The 14,552-nt window shown below is 37.3% G+C and overlaps 1 protein-coding gene across 1 annotated transcript in view; it reads right to left on the reverse strand.

The window, feature by feature from the left end:
* Positions 1-14,552, reverse strand: part of ESR1 (estrogen receptor 1) — a 113,794-nt gene that overhangs the window by 67,188 nt on the left and 32,054 nt on the right. The window contains exon 3 of the mRNA XM_059468496.1: positions 5,613-5,803. Coding sequence (XP_059324479.1) covers positions 5,613-5,803 — 191 coding nt within the window. The remainder of the gene's footprint in view (positions 1-5,612; positions 5,804-14,552) is intronic.

A 14,552-nucleotide genomic window follows, 5' to 3' on the forward strand; every position in this document is an offset into this window, starting at 1 on the left:
CAAACTTCCATGATTTAAAGGTTGTTGCAGAAAGAAAGAGAACACTTTTTTTCCGGCATGATTCTCAGGAAAACAAGAGATGACCTTAACCTGCAGGCAGGGAGATTCAAATTTCCCAGTAGCCTTCAAAGATAAGGAGAATAAAACATTGGATCAAGCTATAAGTTTTAAGAAGCAGATCAACATATATAAGGAATTGGTAGAGGTTGATCCTATCACAGGACAGAACGATGAGCTCAGGGTCCACTGCAGCTCTGTGATTTGCTTAGGCCTTGAAAAATAAGGAAGTATCCTGGATACAAACATCTTAAGCCACTATCACATCCATGCTGAATGCAGCACTTAAAATTTCCTAGGAAAGTACCACATTCAAAACTGCCTTACTAGAAAAAAAAGAAGTACTGCCTTTCAATAGCGCTCAAATTTCTGACATGAGATCACCATAAATTGCATAGCTGAAATTAAAATTTCATGTTAGAGAATGCAATCGGAGCCAAAAAAATGCAATCAGAGCATGTGTTTATCTCAAGGAACACTGGAGAAAAACTACTAAAGGTACAAAAATAATTCAAAAGAAGTTTCAGAAGAACCTGGCTGACCACCAGCAGTTAGAGCAGTCCCAACTACAGCTAAACCCAGATAGAATTTCCAAATCCACCTTTTCCAGCCTTCAAACTTCCAACAGCCATCTCCAACTGGAACCATGTGTTTTCCACCCTGAGGCCAGATGCCCATCTGCAGCCCCCTGTTGACTGGCTGTGATTAACCCTGCTAAACTCACTGAGGTTCCTGTTCTGTAGTTTGGCTGACAGCTCATAGTACCAGTGTGCAAGCAGTCTTATTAGGGAGTTTCTGCCTTCTTGGCTGCAGGATCTGAGCTGTTATAAAACAGATTACAAAAATACCATCAAAACACAAGACAAGAATGGAAAATTAAAGGGAAGATCTCAGAAACCTCCCAGACTGACACTATTGCAGTTGCTGCACTTCACCATTACCTAAACACTCACTTACTAGCATGTTTTACCAGTAAAATTCTCTCAAACATGAAAATATGTATACGTTACCACCCCTTGCAACATTACATACTTTCAACTAAGTACAGCTCTATCACTGTCAAATAAAAACAATTGATAACACTCGAAGTCTACTGCCAAAACTCTCCTACTTGATGGTCAGAAGGCATAACTGCTAATTAGAATCGAGGTTCAAGGCACACAAGCAAAATACTTCCCAGCTTCAAGAATTCCTGCACTTTAGAGACCATTATATCTCTGATCAAGACATTCAAGGCAGACCTCTGGAATTCCTCAGCAATTCATCCATTCTCAGAAGCCAACCTGTGCTGGTAATGCCTTCCATCATGGAGTAATTTTTAACTGACTATATATGAAATATCCCAGATATGAACAAAAGCTGTGAACAAAAGCAGAGAGGATGCACCTGAAAAACATAAGAAAGGCTCATGAAGGGGAAATAGAATTGGTGATTTCTAAAATGCTTGAGCAATTCTGGGATCAAGACACCCTTTAACATAAGGATTTACTCCTGATTTGTTCTGAATCACTTGTGCTCCCTCTGGGGGTTTGCAGACACCCATATGTAGGCATTTGCTGGATGCTTGTCAGAGGTGGTATGAGTAATTCCTTCCTGTCTCATAGGGCTTGGTGGCCATCCAAAAACCAAGAGAATTAGAAGGGAGAAAGAATGTGTGAGTCACAAGGGAATTTTTAATTTGTAAATGGCATTTGTAAGGCTCGTGTTGAAATACATCATCCAATTCTGACATCCAGATTTTAGAGAGGCTGTTATGGGTGTGGGGGAATGAGTAAAGGTGCAAAGATAATGGATTCAGAAGATAGAAAGATATACAGCAGGAGAGAGAAACATTTTAGTTCACTTAAGATATCAAGGTGATTTGATGACTTGATGACCTAATTTTTAAGAACTTTCCACAGGAGAAAGATAGTAGTAGTTACTAAGGCTGGTTCATGAAAGTGATGTAAAAGCCAAAGTAAGACACATAAGGGGTAGAGTAATACACATTAACTTGGTAGATTTTTAGCATATGGGAGGACATATGAATCATTAGAATAAGCCATCATTATGGCTCAAGAAAATGCCTGAGCCCATGGGCATCTTGAATCTGGGCATCTTCTAAAATATTTACCTCCATCAAGTTACTGAGCTTTGGAGATGGATAGCATATAAAGTTCATATTCAGAGAAGAGAGTTATTTATCTAATGGCCCTTCTTGGTCCTAAAATTCATAAATATTTTAAGAGAGAAGAACAGTGTGCTGTGGTGTGGCTCCTTGTTATGCTTCTGAAATCAAGTCCCTCAACCAAACACAATTCTGAAGGCTACATATGCTGGGGGAAGAGTAAAGCACTCCTATTACCAAGCAACGTGGTATCCTTAGTGTCCTGTGACTTTTCTCTCCCATGAAAGCTTGTACATTAATAACACTCTGCACTGAGGTTTGTCAAAACAATGTCCCAAATCCCTTTTGGGCCATAAACTAACAAAGTAGACTGATATAGGCAGTTTCAGGATGCAGTTCAGGTTTTCAGCAAACCATCTGTTGTTTAAACAAAACTGAAAACTTGCACATATTGAGGCAATTTCTAATTCAGGTTACATCTTAAGCTTTAACTACTTGACAACAAAGAAAAACACCTTAGCACTTAAAATTCACAAAATATTATTGGGAACATTCCAGATCCCCTGGATAAAAGTGAACATTGTCACCTCAGGTATGTTTCAGTGCAGATGTGAGTTTTCATAAAATTTCAGTATATACTTACACAGTTAAATATAGATACCTCAGATATCACTGAGAATAACAGAGGTAATTCATTACCACATAGAGTTTTTTCATGTCTGTCCTGACTTTTTCCTGTGGTTCTATTAAGAACAATGTAGAATGCTTGTATACAGTCTAACAGGAACATCAAGGTTCATTACAGCAACTCTCTTATGAAATCTCTGATGAGAAGTACAGAAATTATTATCTCAGCATCTTTATATTTATTGAGAAATACAGATTAGCAAAGAACAAAGTAGCACAGTTATCTTTGCTGAAACAACAAAAATCTTTGCTTAAAGCATTTTGGTTATTTTTGTTCACACAAAAAAGTTCTGTGTACCTCAACAGTGTTTGATCATATGAATCACAGGAATTTTTTCCCATTTATTTTAGGAATGCAGAGCATATATACAATGTTCTATATATAATAAATCAAAAATATATACAATAATATTTAGTCCACGTATTCTTCTATAAATATACCTGCACGTAAGTAGCATTCATTCCCAGCTATCTGATCACAGATTATTTAAAATTATTATCATCTGCAAGGTAAATGCATGTTTTTGTACCTATTCTCAATCTAAAAATTACTTTCATTTTCATAAATTCCACACATGTTCAATGAGAACATGTAACTGCAGAAATAGAGATCTCTTCCAAATCCAGTAGAAAAGTCAAAAATTACCTTAGTTCGTCAAGACTGGGTAACTATGACTTTAAAAGGTCTGAAGACTTTTCTTACCCTCTGTGATCAAATGATCACAATTCTCTCATAAGTACTTATATTCTTGAAATATTTTCTTTATACTTGCGGATGTCATTCTTTTACCCTAACTTAATCACAAAAGAGAAAGTACAGAGAAGCTTAACAAATGGGATCAGAAGTCTAGAAAGTATGTTCTACTGAAAGAAATTGGTTTGTTTAGTCTAAAAAAGAGAAGACTGTGAAAAGATATGATAACAGTCTTCAACTATGTAAAAGGTTGTTGCAATAAGTGTTCTTCATGCCCACAGGGGATAGAGCAAGGAGCTTAAATTAGAGCAAACATGACTTATAGATCATGAAAGACATTTAATGGGATCCTGGAAACTTAAGTTTCAAGATTTAAAAGTTTATATACTTAAAAACTACGTTAAAAAAAAATAAATATATATATACGTGTGTGTAGCAAGAAGCAAATTTACTAACTAGCATTTAGTGTAGCACAAATAGAAAACAGATCTAGTGTGGTGGACCACAACATTTGTCCATGTGGAGACCAGGGCAAAACCACCAAGTGCTGACAGCAGAAGCTCAATGAAATGGATTCATTTCTTCTACCACAATGGCCAAACACTGAAGATCTTTGCTGCACAATTACTGGATAACTCTTACTTTTGCTTAAGGCTATTTCAATTTCCACTTTGTTGTGATTTAGTTCAGTTCAAGCACAAGGACGTAATTTTAAAAGTCTAAGAATAATTCTGACTTGGTCAGAGGAACTGAAAAGGAAAAATAACAAATACACAATAAGGGAGCTGTTCTCCTGACATCACAAGTTAAAGTAAATTACTCTGATGTGAAGGAAAAAAGCATTTCACCCTTTTTCCCTTCAGTGTTGCTTATTACTGACCTCTGGCTCTAACCACTCGTTCTTTTAAAAATCATTTCAGTGTGTCTGGACAAATAGAAATACGAGTAACTATTAACTAATCATTGTCATTCAAATAATTCCATCATGTCTACCCCTCCATCATTCTTTCACTTTTTCCCTTCAAGAGGGGAAGATTCTGAGCTGAATGCTGGAAGCCCTATTTAACTCACCTCAGTACTAGTCATGCAACAAAACAGGCAATAATCACACCTTGTGATATGATGTAAAACTGTTCCACTATGTTACCTTCAGTAAAACAGGCAACAGAAATTTTTGTGCCTATGTACCACCTGAAGATTTTAAAAACCTATAGAAACCTAAATAAAGCACAGCACTTTACATTTTTCTGTTTATAAGGAAGAAATCTTTTATTTTCTTCTCTAAATCTTAGATACTGAACAGTACCTGCATTTTTTGCAGAATTACAATTACTTCTTACTCATTTTAAGAGATGTTGAACAAAGCAAAAATAAAAAGCATCCGTTCCACAAAGTGACAGGCATTCAAGGAAAGAATTATCTCTGTCAGTAATTAACACTTGTTTTGTTAGATGCCCTTTACTCCATTAGCCTTTTTAACCACAACAAGTCTTGAACAAAACCATTCTGTGTACAATTCAAAGCCCTGCTTTGTTGACAGACACAAATAATATTTCATCAAGGAAACATTCCTTTTCAATACCAGCTCTCAGAAGACATCTAGCATCTTTAAGGAATTGAGATTTGAACTGAACCATCTGGCTAATGGAGCACTAAATAAGGATTAATAAATCAATCAGCAGGAATTAATCATCTGACACAGAATTCTCAAAAATGCCTTGGATAAGAGGAGAGATATTCATAGCCTGAAAGAGTGATCATCTTCATCCAATATGGATTTTTAAATTAAATTTCTCACTACCTCCATGGTCCGATATAAGTAAAGCAAGGATGATACAGAAAAGCTTTGCTTTTCCTTATTAATGTTGGGCTAAGTGACAACATCTTTATACCTGCTAGAAGCATTCACCAAGCACAGAGCTAAAACTATGTGGGAGAGCACAACAACTGCTAATGAAAACCCAGTAAACGTCATTGTCCCGGACTCAGGCTGGAATCTCAAGTACTTTCAGTTTCCTCAAGATGGAATATAAAGGGTAAAGGTGACTTACTGGAGCAGGTTATTACCTTGAATGCTCCTTTTGAAGAAGGCCTTGCAGCCCTCGCAGGACCAGACGCCGTAGTGGTAGCCCGAGGCGTAGTCATTGCAGACGGCGCAGTACCGCGTCTCCTTGGTGGACTCCATGGCCAGGCTCCCCTTCTCGCTGCTGCTGGACATCCTCTCCCGGATGCCGTGCCGCCTGTTGTCGGAGCTCGGCCTGTCGATAGCAGGAAAATATAAAAAATAAAAAGAAAAACAGGCGTAGCTCTCTCAGGGAGGTCAAGCTTCATCCTCTGCTTCAGGTTGTAAAAAAAAGAAAAAAACCATGCTTGCTTGAAAACAACTGATAGATAAAAATAAAAAAGAAATTTTCTACTGCTCTCTCTCCTAGTTGAAAAGTTTCAGAATTAGTAAGACACAGGGCAATTTCTTATAAATCTGCCTGAAATTATTGGCTATTTTACCTTGAAAAATAATTTTTTAAAAATTGATAAATTAACCAAATATTTGTTAAATTAACCAAATTTTCAGCAACACAAAGAAATACCAAAAAACCAGCACTATTTTGTGTACCTGCTCTCGTCCAAAGGTTTCAGCACAACTGCAATATTGCAGTTAGGCTGAGAATCTGAGTCAAAAACCACTTACAACTGCACCTGAATTAGTTTAATTATTAACTTGAATTATTATATTATATAAACCTAAATTATTAACCAAGCTGTTTTCAAGTGTTATTGCCCAATTAGAGATGCAAGCTTTCCTTCACTTGTCAAGATCTAATACTGCATAAAAAAGTGCCTTTTCTCATTACAATATCGCCTTCATAAAAATTAGGCTGTTTCACTACAACAAAAACCAAGCATATTAAAAAAACGAGCATATAAAAAATTGTTGTCAAAGAACTTATTTTCCAGTGACACAGACATTACTGGACATGTACTAGACATGTACATGGCCAGCACGTGCAGGATGTCGTGCAGGTAAAAACCAAACAGATCTATCTGTAAATGGCAAGGAATTCACACCCACTGAACCTGGTAAAGGTTATTATGGGTAGCTGCTGCGGGTGCGGTGCACAAAGCTGAGAGGATGTGAAATTGCCAAGGGAGCCACCAGTGAACTCTGGGACTGCCCCTGGAAGGCAAATGGTTCTTTGCAAAACATTTCCAGTAAGAGTCTGCGCTAAAATTGTCCAGGAGACAAATACCATTGGGTGTGACAGCACCAGACAAGCTAAAGCATGAAGAATCCTACTGTTTATAGTAATTATCCGCTTACATGCATGCTTTAATTGCTGGTCAGTAAATAGGGGGCTTTTATCTCCCCAGAGTCTCAATATTTTCTCAAATAAACATATCCTGGTTTTGAGCCTAGGAGAATCTTTCAGACTTCTTCCTACATACCTAATTTGCTTTATTCCCTTCTTGAGAGCAGCAAAACTTGCTATGCTTTGATGAACCGAGACATCTGGCACCAACCACACCTTCCTGCTCCAAACCTGTACTCCCCAGCAGCTTTCTGATTTCTTTTGGTATGCTGTAATATCTCATCCAGCCTAAGTTCCCTGACATCCCCTGCTGCAGTACCTCTCAACTGCTTTCTACCAGCCAAAGGCACCTGGACATTCTCACATGCGCTCTCAGCCATCCCCTCAAGACTTTATATATATATATTTAATTTCTGTCCCCAAATATTATATTAATTCAAAGCTTTTCAATGAAAATATATCAGTTATTAGAGGAATATGAGGCTTTACCAAGTTAGCAGAAACTGCTACTGGCAGCATTCAGGAAAACTGCATTTTTTAAATCCAATGTTCTTTGCCAAGACTTATATATCAGCTAATTTTGAACATTTACTCAAATAACCTTTTCCTTTTGCTTGGAACTTGTGCAGAAGGGAAGAACTGTAAATGGTGAAGGGCTGACATGACACATCTCTGGTTTTTAGTGAGACAGGAAAATTGGAGAATGTTGCAATTGACAACATGATTCTATGAAACTAGGCAGGGGAAAAAGTCCTTGAATATTTTAGATGTTAACATGCAAAAGATTAAAAATTTCAAATGTACCAAAATTAATACAGTATCATTAATCAATCATTATGGATAAAACACATACATTGTACATATAACTCACCTTTTATCTTTTCCAGCCCAACAAACCTAGCTAATATTTTTATTCTTCTCAAGAATAAAATTTGAATTTGCTTTATCCCAGTGCCTCATTTAATTGACTTCCTTTTTTTCTCTACTAAGTACTGATCAAAGCTGTTGTTTCTTATCTTCTCCACCCCATTCTCACTGTCTGCAGCTTTATCACCTCTGTCAGTACAAGTTTAAATAAACCATGTTGTGGCGTCTTTAAAATACATACTCTTAGGTGCATATAACCACAAGAATTTTTCAAGTATTTTAAGTAATCCAGCAAGCAATCTAATAACCATCAATATAATTTTAACAGCCATAGACTAATCCATTAGGTATATGTGATGACTTGATAGATATTCATAATTTTTGACCAATTTTTTTTAAAACTGATACAAATATGCATGTTATAGAAGATAAAGTTCCCAGATTTATTTTCATAGGAAGAGTAAAAAAATCAAAACTTTGCACTTTAAAAACAGTATGACAAAAAAAATTGAAGCTTCAAAACAATTACATATTTTTACAGGTGTGTAGCAGTTTTCCAATATTACACGCTTATTAAAGCAATCCCAGTTTCCCAGTTGGATACAAAAGAAAACCCTTTCATAGGTAAAACCAAAATGAAGAAATACCAAAAAGTATCAGTCATCACCGATCTATCAGTCCAGGTAAATTAAATTTTCATTTTTTCTGAATAGCCATCCTTTTTCAGATCAAGCCTAGGTTTGCAAGCACATTTTTATTGAAGTTATACTTAAGAAAGATTAAAAATTACTCAAAAAATACCATCGCCTTCCTGCACACAAGCTTACAACATGGAGAGAGCACTATGAATCTGTCAACACAGGCTTTCACAGGGCAGAAGGAATCTAACGATGACCTTGCTGCTTCCCACCCCCAGAATCAGTTCCACTCCAGTGGCATTTGAGCAAGGTTTTGCAAACTGGCCCTGCAGAGTCATCACATTCAGGCTTTGGTGAACCACAGTGGGAAGCACACTAAAATACCCCTAGCCCCATATTCCCAAAAATAACATTCTTTCCATTTATATACAGTAGAAATAAAAGCTGGTAATAAATTAAGTAATTATTAGATGAGGTGAGGAGAAAAACTTTATGTGACGAGAGGATCTCAATAATGGAGATTGCTAAATCAAAATAACGTATCAGATTTCATCCAGAAACCAGCTGCTGGTTAGTGTACATCACAGACCACTGGTGCTGTGTCCTGACAAAAAAAAACCATAACAGTCCACTATTCATCAAGTTTTCAGTTAGGTTTCAAGGACTGGTCTTCTGGAGAACATAGTACAACAACTCGACCCAGCTTAATGACTTTGGAAAGACCATCATTCCCAAAATATAAGAGCAGAATCTTTTCTGCAATTCCCTATGTAACCTATGCAAACAACTACAAAAAAAAAAAAAAAAAAAAAAAAAAAAAAAAAAAAAAAACCTAAAGATCTTGGCAACTATATTTACCAAAAAAACCACAAATCAGACCGAAAGAAATTCCCAGATAAAGCCCTCTCTCCAAGGCCTGCACAAAACCAGAACAGATTAGCAATCCAAAAAACCCAGAGTTTACTGCACATTTCCAAATGTAATAACACAGCAGAGATAAAATGGAAAGTGTTTGGAACCCACAGAGCAGAAGAAACTTGTCTCCCACATTCCCTTTCCCTTTCACATTTTGATGAGTGTGTAAGGAAACAACACACCTCTGCTTTATACATTCACTCATCATCTGAAGCTCTGAATCAGAAAGAGATTATTAAACCTACATTAACTGCAAAGTAAAAGAGAAGTGTGCATGAGACAATTACAGTTTTATAATGTAAACTCAGGTTTTTTACATCAGGAGAATCTGACTGACAGGCAGAATGAATTTAGGATAGTCCGAAGTACACCATCCACACAACAGTAAGGTTAAGCCAAATTTATTCAGAGCACCATCTTTACCTGAAAAAAAGAGGTTTTGGTGTAGGAGGACTTAAGGGGGAAATTATACAAATAGTTAAAGACACCTTGAGAAATTCTAGTTTTCTGGATTCAAACACAAAACTTTAATCTGCTTTCCAGAATGGATGAAATCTCCCAGGGTAAGGTGCCTCAAAACTAATGGTTATTTCAAAAGCAGTCAAGGTCTAGTACAAATGCTTTTCCACACATTGGACTTATAAGGACACCAGCCTGCCATTCCCTATGAAATTAATCTGCTGTTAAAATGTAAACTTCTGTATGGGGCAAAATACTTATGAAATACTTTTTGAACATATCTAAATGCTTGAAAACACTTAGAAGGCATCTCAAGGAGAAGTACTGCAATAGGATTGAGCAAGTATATAAATAAATAAATAGAGAAAACTGACAAATACATTAAAGGCCTCAAAACTGTATTCTCAAAAAGTAACCCCAATGAATCTGAAAAAAAATCATGTGCCATGCAAATGAATGTATTGGCTTAAAAAAAAATCTAAAAATATCTAGGGTTGTAATTAAGCTAAGTACAACCTCACAAGAGAGAGAATGCCTAACATGAAGTTGTATGTCTGTATTCTGTCAAATGGACAGAATCACAGGATATTTTAGGCCAGATGGAACTTTGGGACATGATCACATGCCAAGCCAGCATTGGCACAAGAGAGGCTACAGCCATGAAGGTGGGCTCCAGCAATGGGAGCAGCAACTGGCATCACTCCTTGCCTGATACTCCACTGGTGATGAAGATCAGCAAGGGCTCACCCAGAGACCTCACTGTCAATCATTCCTGATCCATGGCTCTGAACACATGCAACACACACTACTAAATTCTTTTCCTCCCAAAACAGGACGGTTTTCTTTATGACACCAGAGGATAACTCTCGCATAGCTCCTGACCCATGCCCTGGGAGAGGCTACTTAACCTGGCCAAACCCTGCCTGGCAGCATGAAGCTATTCAGCAGCGAGAGCCATCGTGCCGATCTTTGCACCATGCCCTGACCTTGTCTAGGTAACAAAAAATATATGCAGGACTTTCTTGCCCCACTATCCTCATTTTACTCCCTAATGATCAGCAATGCCCCTGGTGCAGCACCAAAACCAAGAGAAATAAGCATTTCCCTTAGACAACAATGATGTCCCTTCCAGCTCAGTGCCTCACTAAACCTGACATTCAAGTTGACCAACAGTTCCTGTATGGGATAAACATAGCTGTGAAAGTTTGGCCGTGAAAAGAAGCTGTAGGATGAGGAAGAGCTGCCTTTAATTCATACTTCTAAGTGGAATGCATGGCTAGCTCCTTCTCTTCCCGTTCCCACAGCCCTGACAGCTACTTGTGCCTTCACAAGTCTTTCTGTCAAGGGAAATACAGACTGTAACCAGGAAGACCACCAGAGCAGAGCTGCACAGCAGCTCCTTTGACACCTAGACAAGACAGGAACAGATCATCCTGACAAAGATATGCTCCTCTGGTAACTTATTCTCATTAATTTAATGACTCTCGCTCATATGTTGTCTTTTCCTTTGGGGTAAATGCATGGACACCTCAACTGGACTACTTGCATAGAAGACCCCAAGTTGATGCAGTGAATGGATGAGGTGAAGAAATATTCACATAAAAGAATGAGGAGAGGTAATGTGAAGAACTACTTTAAATATAACAGAAGATATATATGAAGGCCAAATAAGAATAATGACAAGGAAACCAACTGAAAACTGACTGGCTTCATTGCAGAAAAAAAAAGAAAAAAATATAACTGACAAAAGAGAAATGTAAGAAAAAGAAACTAAAATTAAGTTATATGAAAGTTGAATAATAAAATAATTTTTAAATGCTGACAGTATTTCACAGTGTATCAGGAAATGCATTTAGCAGTCAGAAGATACTGAAATGCTTCCTTTAGGACTAAAATAAAATGAAATTTGATTTGGCAACTCAAATTTCAAAATTTATGTAAAATATCTTGGTATTGACCATGAAACAGTAGTGTTGAGGACAAGTTTGGCAACATGAAAACAAAAGCTTATCTTCTTAGCTCATCAAAACTTCTTATTCGATGTGAAATTAAACATTTCCTTTGGCATTAGTTTTATCATCTTCCTTCATTCTTAACCCTGGTTAATTTTAAAATGAGTGATTGAAATGCTACATTTTGATATGCCAAAAGTGAACCTTTCCATGTGTGCATCAAAATGTCCTCTAGAACTATCTAGTAAAGTCAGTATAAATTTGCACATTCTTACAGTTTCTTAAAGCTTCATTTTTGACAAATTTAATTTTATTCTCAGATCTGTCACCAATATTTGCAGACTGCATTACAGTCTAGAGAGATGTGCTAATGCACTGTCAATGAGTAGTCCACAACATCTCCAGCCGCATTTCCTGGGGGTTCTACTGATGGGAGGGTAAAGAAGCCCAGACTGCTTGTTCATGTGTCAAATACCTGAATTTGGGTGTTTTCAATACTTCCCTCTCCCCTACTTTCAGTCCTTGTAGTCATTTTCCAGGGCTTATACATGTCAGCTAATGATCTTGACAATATAGAGGTTTGCCCAGCTTTCTGAAAAATGTGGAAGTTTTTCTTGGGAATAGCAGGGGAGTGAGGGATGGGTTCTTAATGGGAAAGAGCTCTATTTGCCAGTTCTATGGGTCCAAAATTTATATCCATACCAAAAATTCTTCCAAATAAATACTGAGAAATTGTCTCTCTTTCATTCTGATTCTCAGTGCTGACAGAATCTAAACTACAGCTCACTTACAGGGTCATTTTCATTATTCTTAAGTAAAGAATGGTGGTGTAGCTGTACTTTATGGAATAGCCCAAAAATGAAATAGTTTTGAAGCAATAGCAAATTTCTGTTTTTTTTTTTTTTTTTTTTCCTTATGCAGAGAAGTTTATAATTTCTTTTTGTACATAAGGTGAATGCAGAAACACCCACACATATTCTTTATATGAGTTTACATTAAAAAAATATCAAGATTTTAAACACAGAGTGGTTGAACTGCATCTTGCAAATGCTGCTCAAACCTTCATTTATCTGTCCTGTGTATATGTATATCTTTAATTACATGACCATACTTTTCAAAGGGCAACAGGCTCATCAGTGCACCAAATAAAAAAGAATGCATTAAATGAGCAGCTACTCTGTCTGTGAGGCTTTTTTTCCATGACTGCTCAGTGTCTGGTGCCTTACTATCAGCACATTGTCCGAATTGAGAATTAATTTCCTCCCAGTATTTCCATGCCACTATAGCAATTTAGCAGCTGGCAGGTCCTAATGAATGTATTTTTCCAATACTCTTCTGAGTCAAAAGGATAAAAAATGAGACTGAGAGAGACTAAGGTCAAAAGTATATACTGAGTTGTGGGCAACCTGAGTTTTTAAGTACTCACCATTAAATAGTTTTTGAATGCTCAGAGTGCTACTTTTCTTGTCTGCAATTGCAAGAGCAAATATTCAACACTTACATGAATCAGACTGTAGGACTTCCATTTTGCAGAAAGAAAATTACAATACAACACCAGAGTGCTTGTGAAGAGTTAGATTTAATGATTTCTGAACTTAACAGAAGCATTTGTGGCAGAATTAGACAGAAATTCAGTCCTTCAGGCCAGAAAATCAGCTGCTTCCACATAATAATTTTTGCCTCTTTCCTTTTTTTAGTTACCAGCCTTTGGGAAAAATGGGTAGAGAATTTACAGTGACATATTCCACTATAGAAGAATGACACATTCTACAAATTATCCTTTTCATATATTGGAACAGCAGCCCACCTGTAATTATCTTATAAACATGGCAAAAATTATAATAATAATAATAATCACCAAGGGACCAAATAAGATTTACACAGGTCACCTTATCTTGGGCTTAATAAAATCACAAGTTTGCAAATAATAGCTTTTTGGCATGTAGCTTCTCACCTTCTAAAGAGGAGATCCAGAAAAACAAAAAAGTTACCTTTCTGCCTCACAGAGTCACAGGCAGCAGAGCAGGGCCATGTTGGGGGACCCCTCACTTGTGTTAATGGAGCATGGGATGACAGACCACTCCTTCAGCAGCAGAGGAAGGATATCAATGACACCCACTAACTGCTGTGCGTAGTGGCACTACAAGTCCCTTCTACTCTGTTGTAGGAGAAGTGAAAGCTCTTAGATAAACAGAGGCTGCTGCCACTGCTGCTGGTGGGAACCTCTGCTCCGTCCTCCTGCAGATGTTCTTTGTCCACTGCTCTCATTTGGCCCATCCAGCCCCACTGGTCCCATTCTTACACCTACCTTCACCTTTGGGCTTTCCCTTCCAGCATCATCTCCCTGTCTGGAAAGGACAAACTTCCCTCCTCCGGTGCCTGGCCTGACACTGCCTGGCTATTTCCCTCATGCCCAGATTCCCTGCAGGCATTGCATCCAAAGCTCTCCTGTCTCTCTCTCACTATTCATTTTCCTCATGTCTTGGGCAGGATGGCTCCACTCTTCTGCCTCCCTCTGCACCCTAGCAACCCAGTCTACCATGATTATTGAGCTTCTGCAATATTTATATAAAATCCTTTTTTTTTTCCTGTGACCTGAGCCAGCAGTTGCACAAGCACATACTGAGATTTGTAACTAAAGAAGATTTGAGGGACCTTAGTATTGCCATCTCTTAACAACATATAACTCATTAATCATAAAAGGACACAACTATATCTTTTTTACCAAGGCTGAATTTAAAATTTTTTGCAATCCTGTGGTGAGTAACTCTTTATAAGTGCTATCGACTATCAGCAAGACAAACAATGAAGTTTTTCAAGTCAGTCCTGCTAGAATTAAAAAATACATCTTAAAAAAATCACAAATAT

The sequence above is a fragment of the Ammospiza nelsoni genome, chromosome 3, assembly GCF_027579445.1.
Source record: "Ammospiza nelsoni isolate bAmmNel1 chromosome 3, bAmmNel1.pri, whole genome shotgun sequence".
NCBI classification, from domain to species: Eukaryota; Metazoa; Chordata; class Aves; order Passeriformes; family Passerellidae; genus Ammospiza; species Ammospiza nelsoni.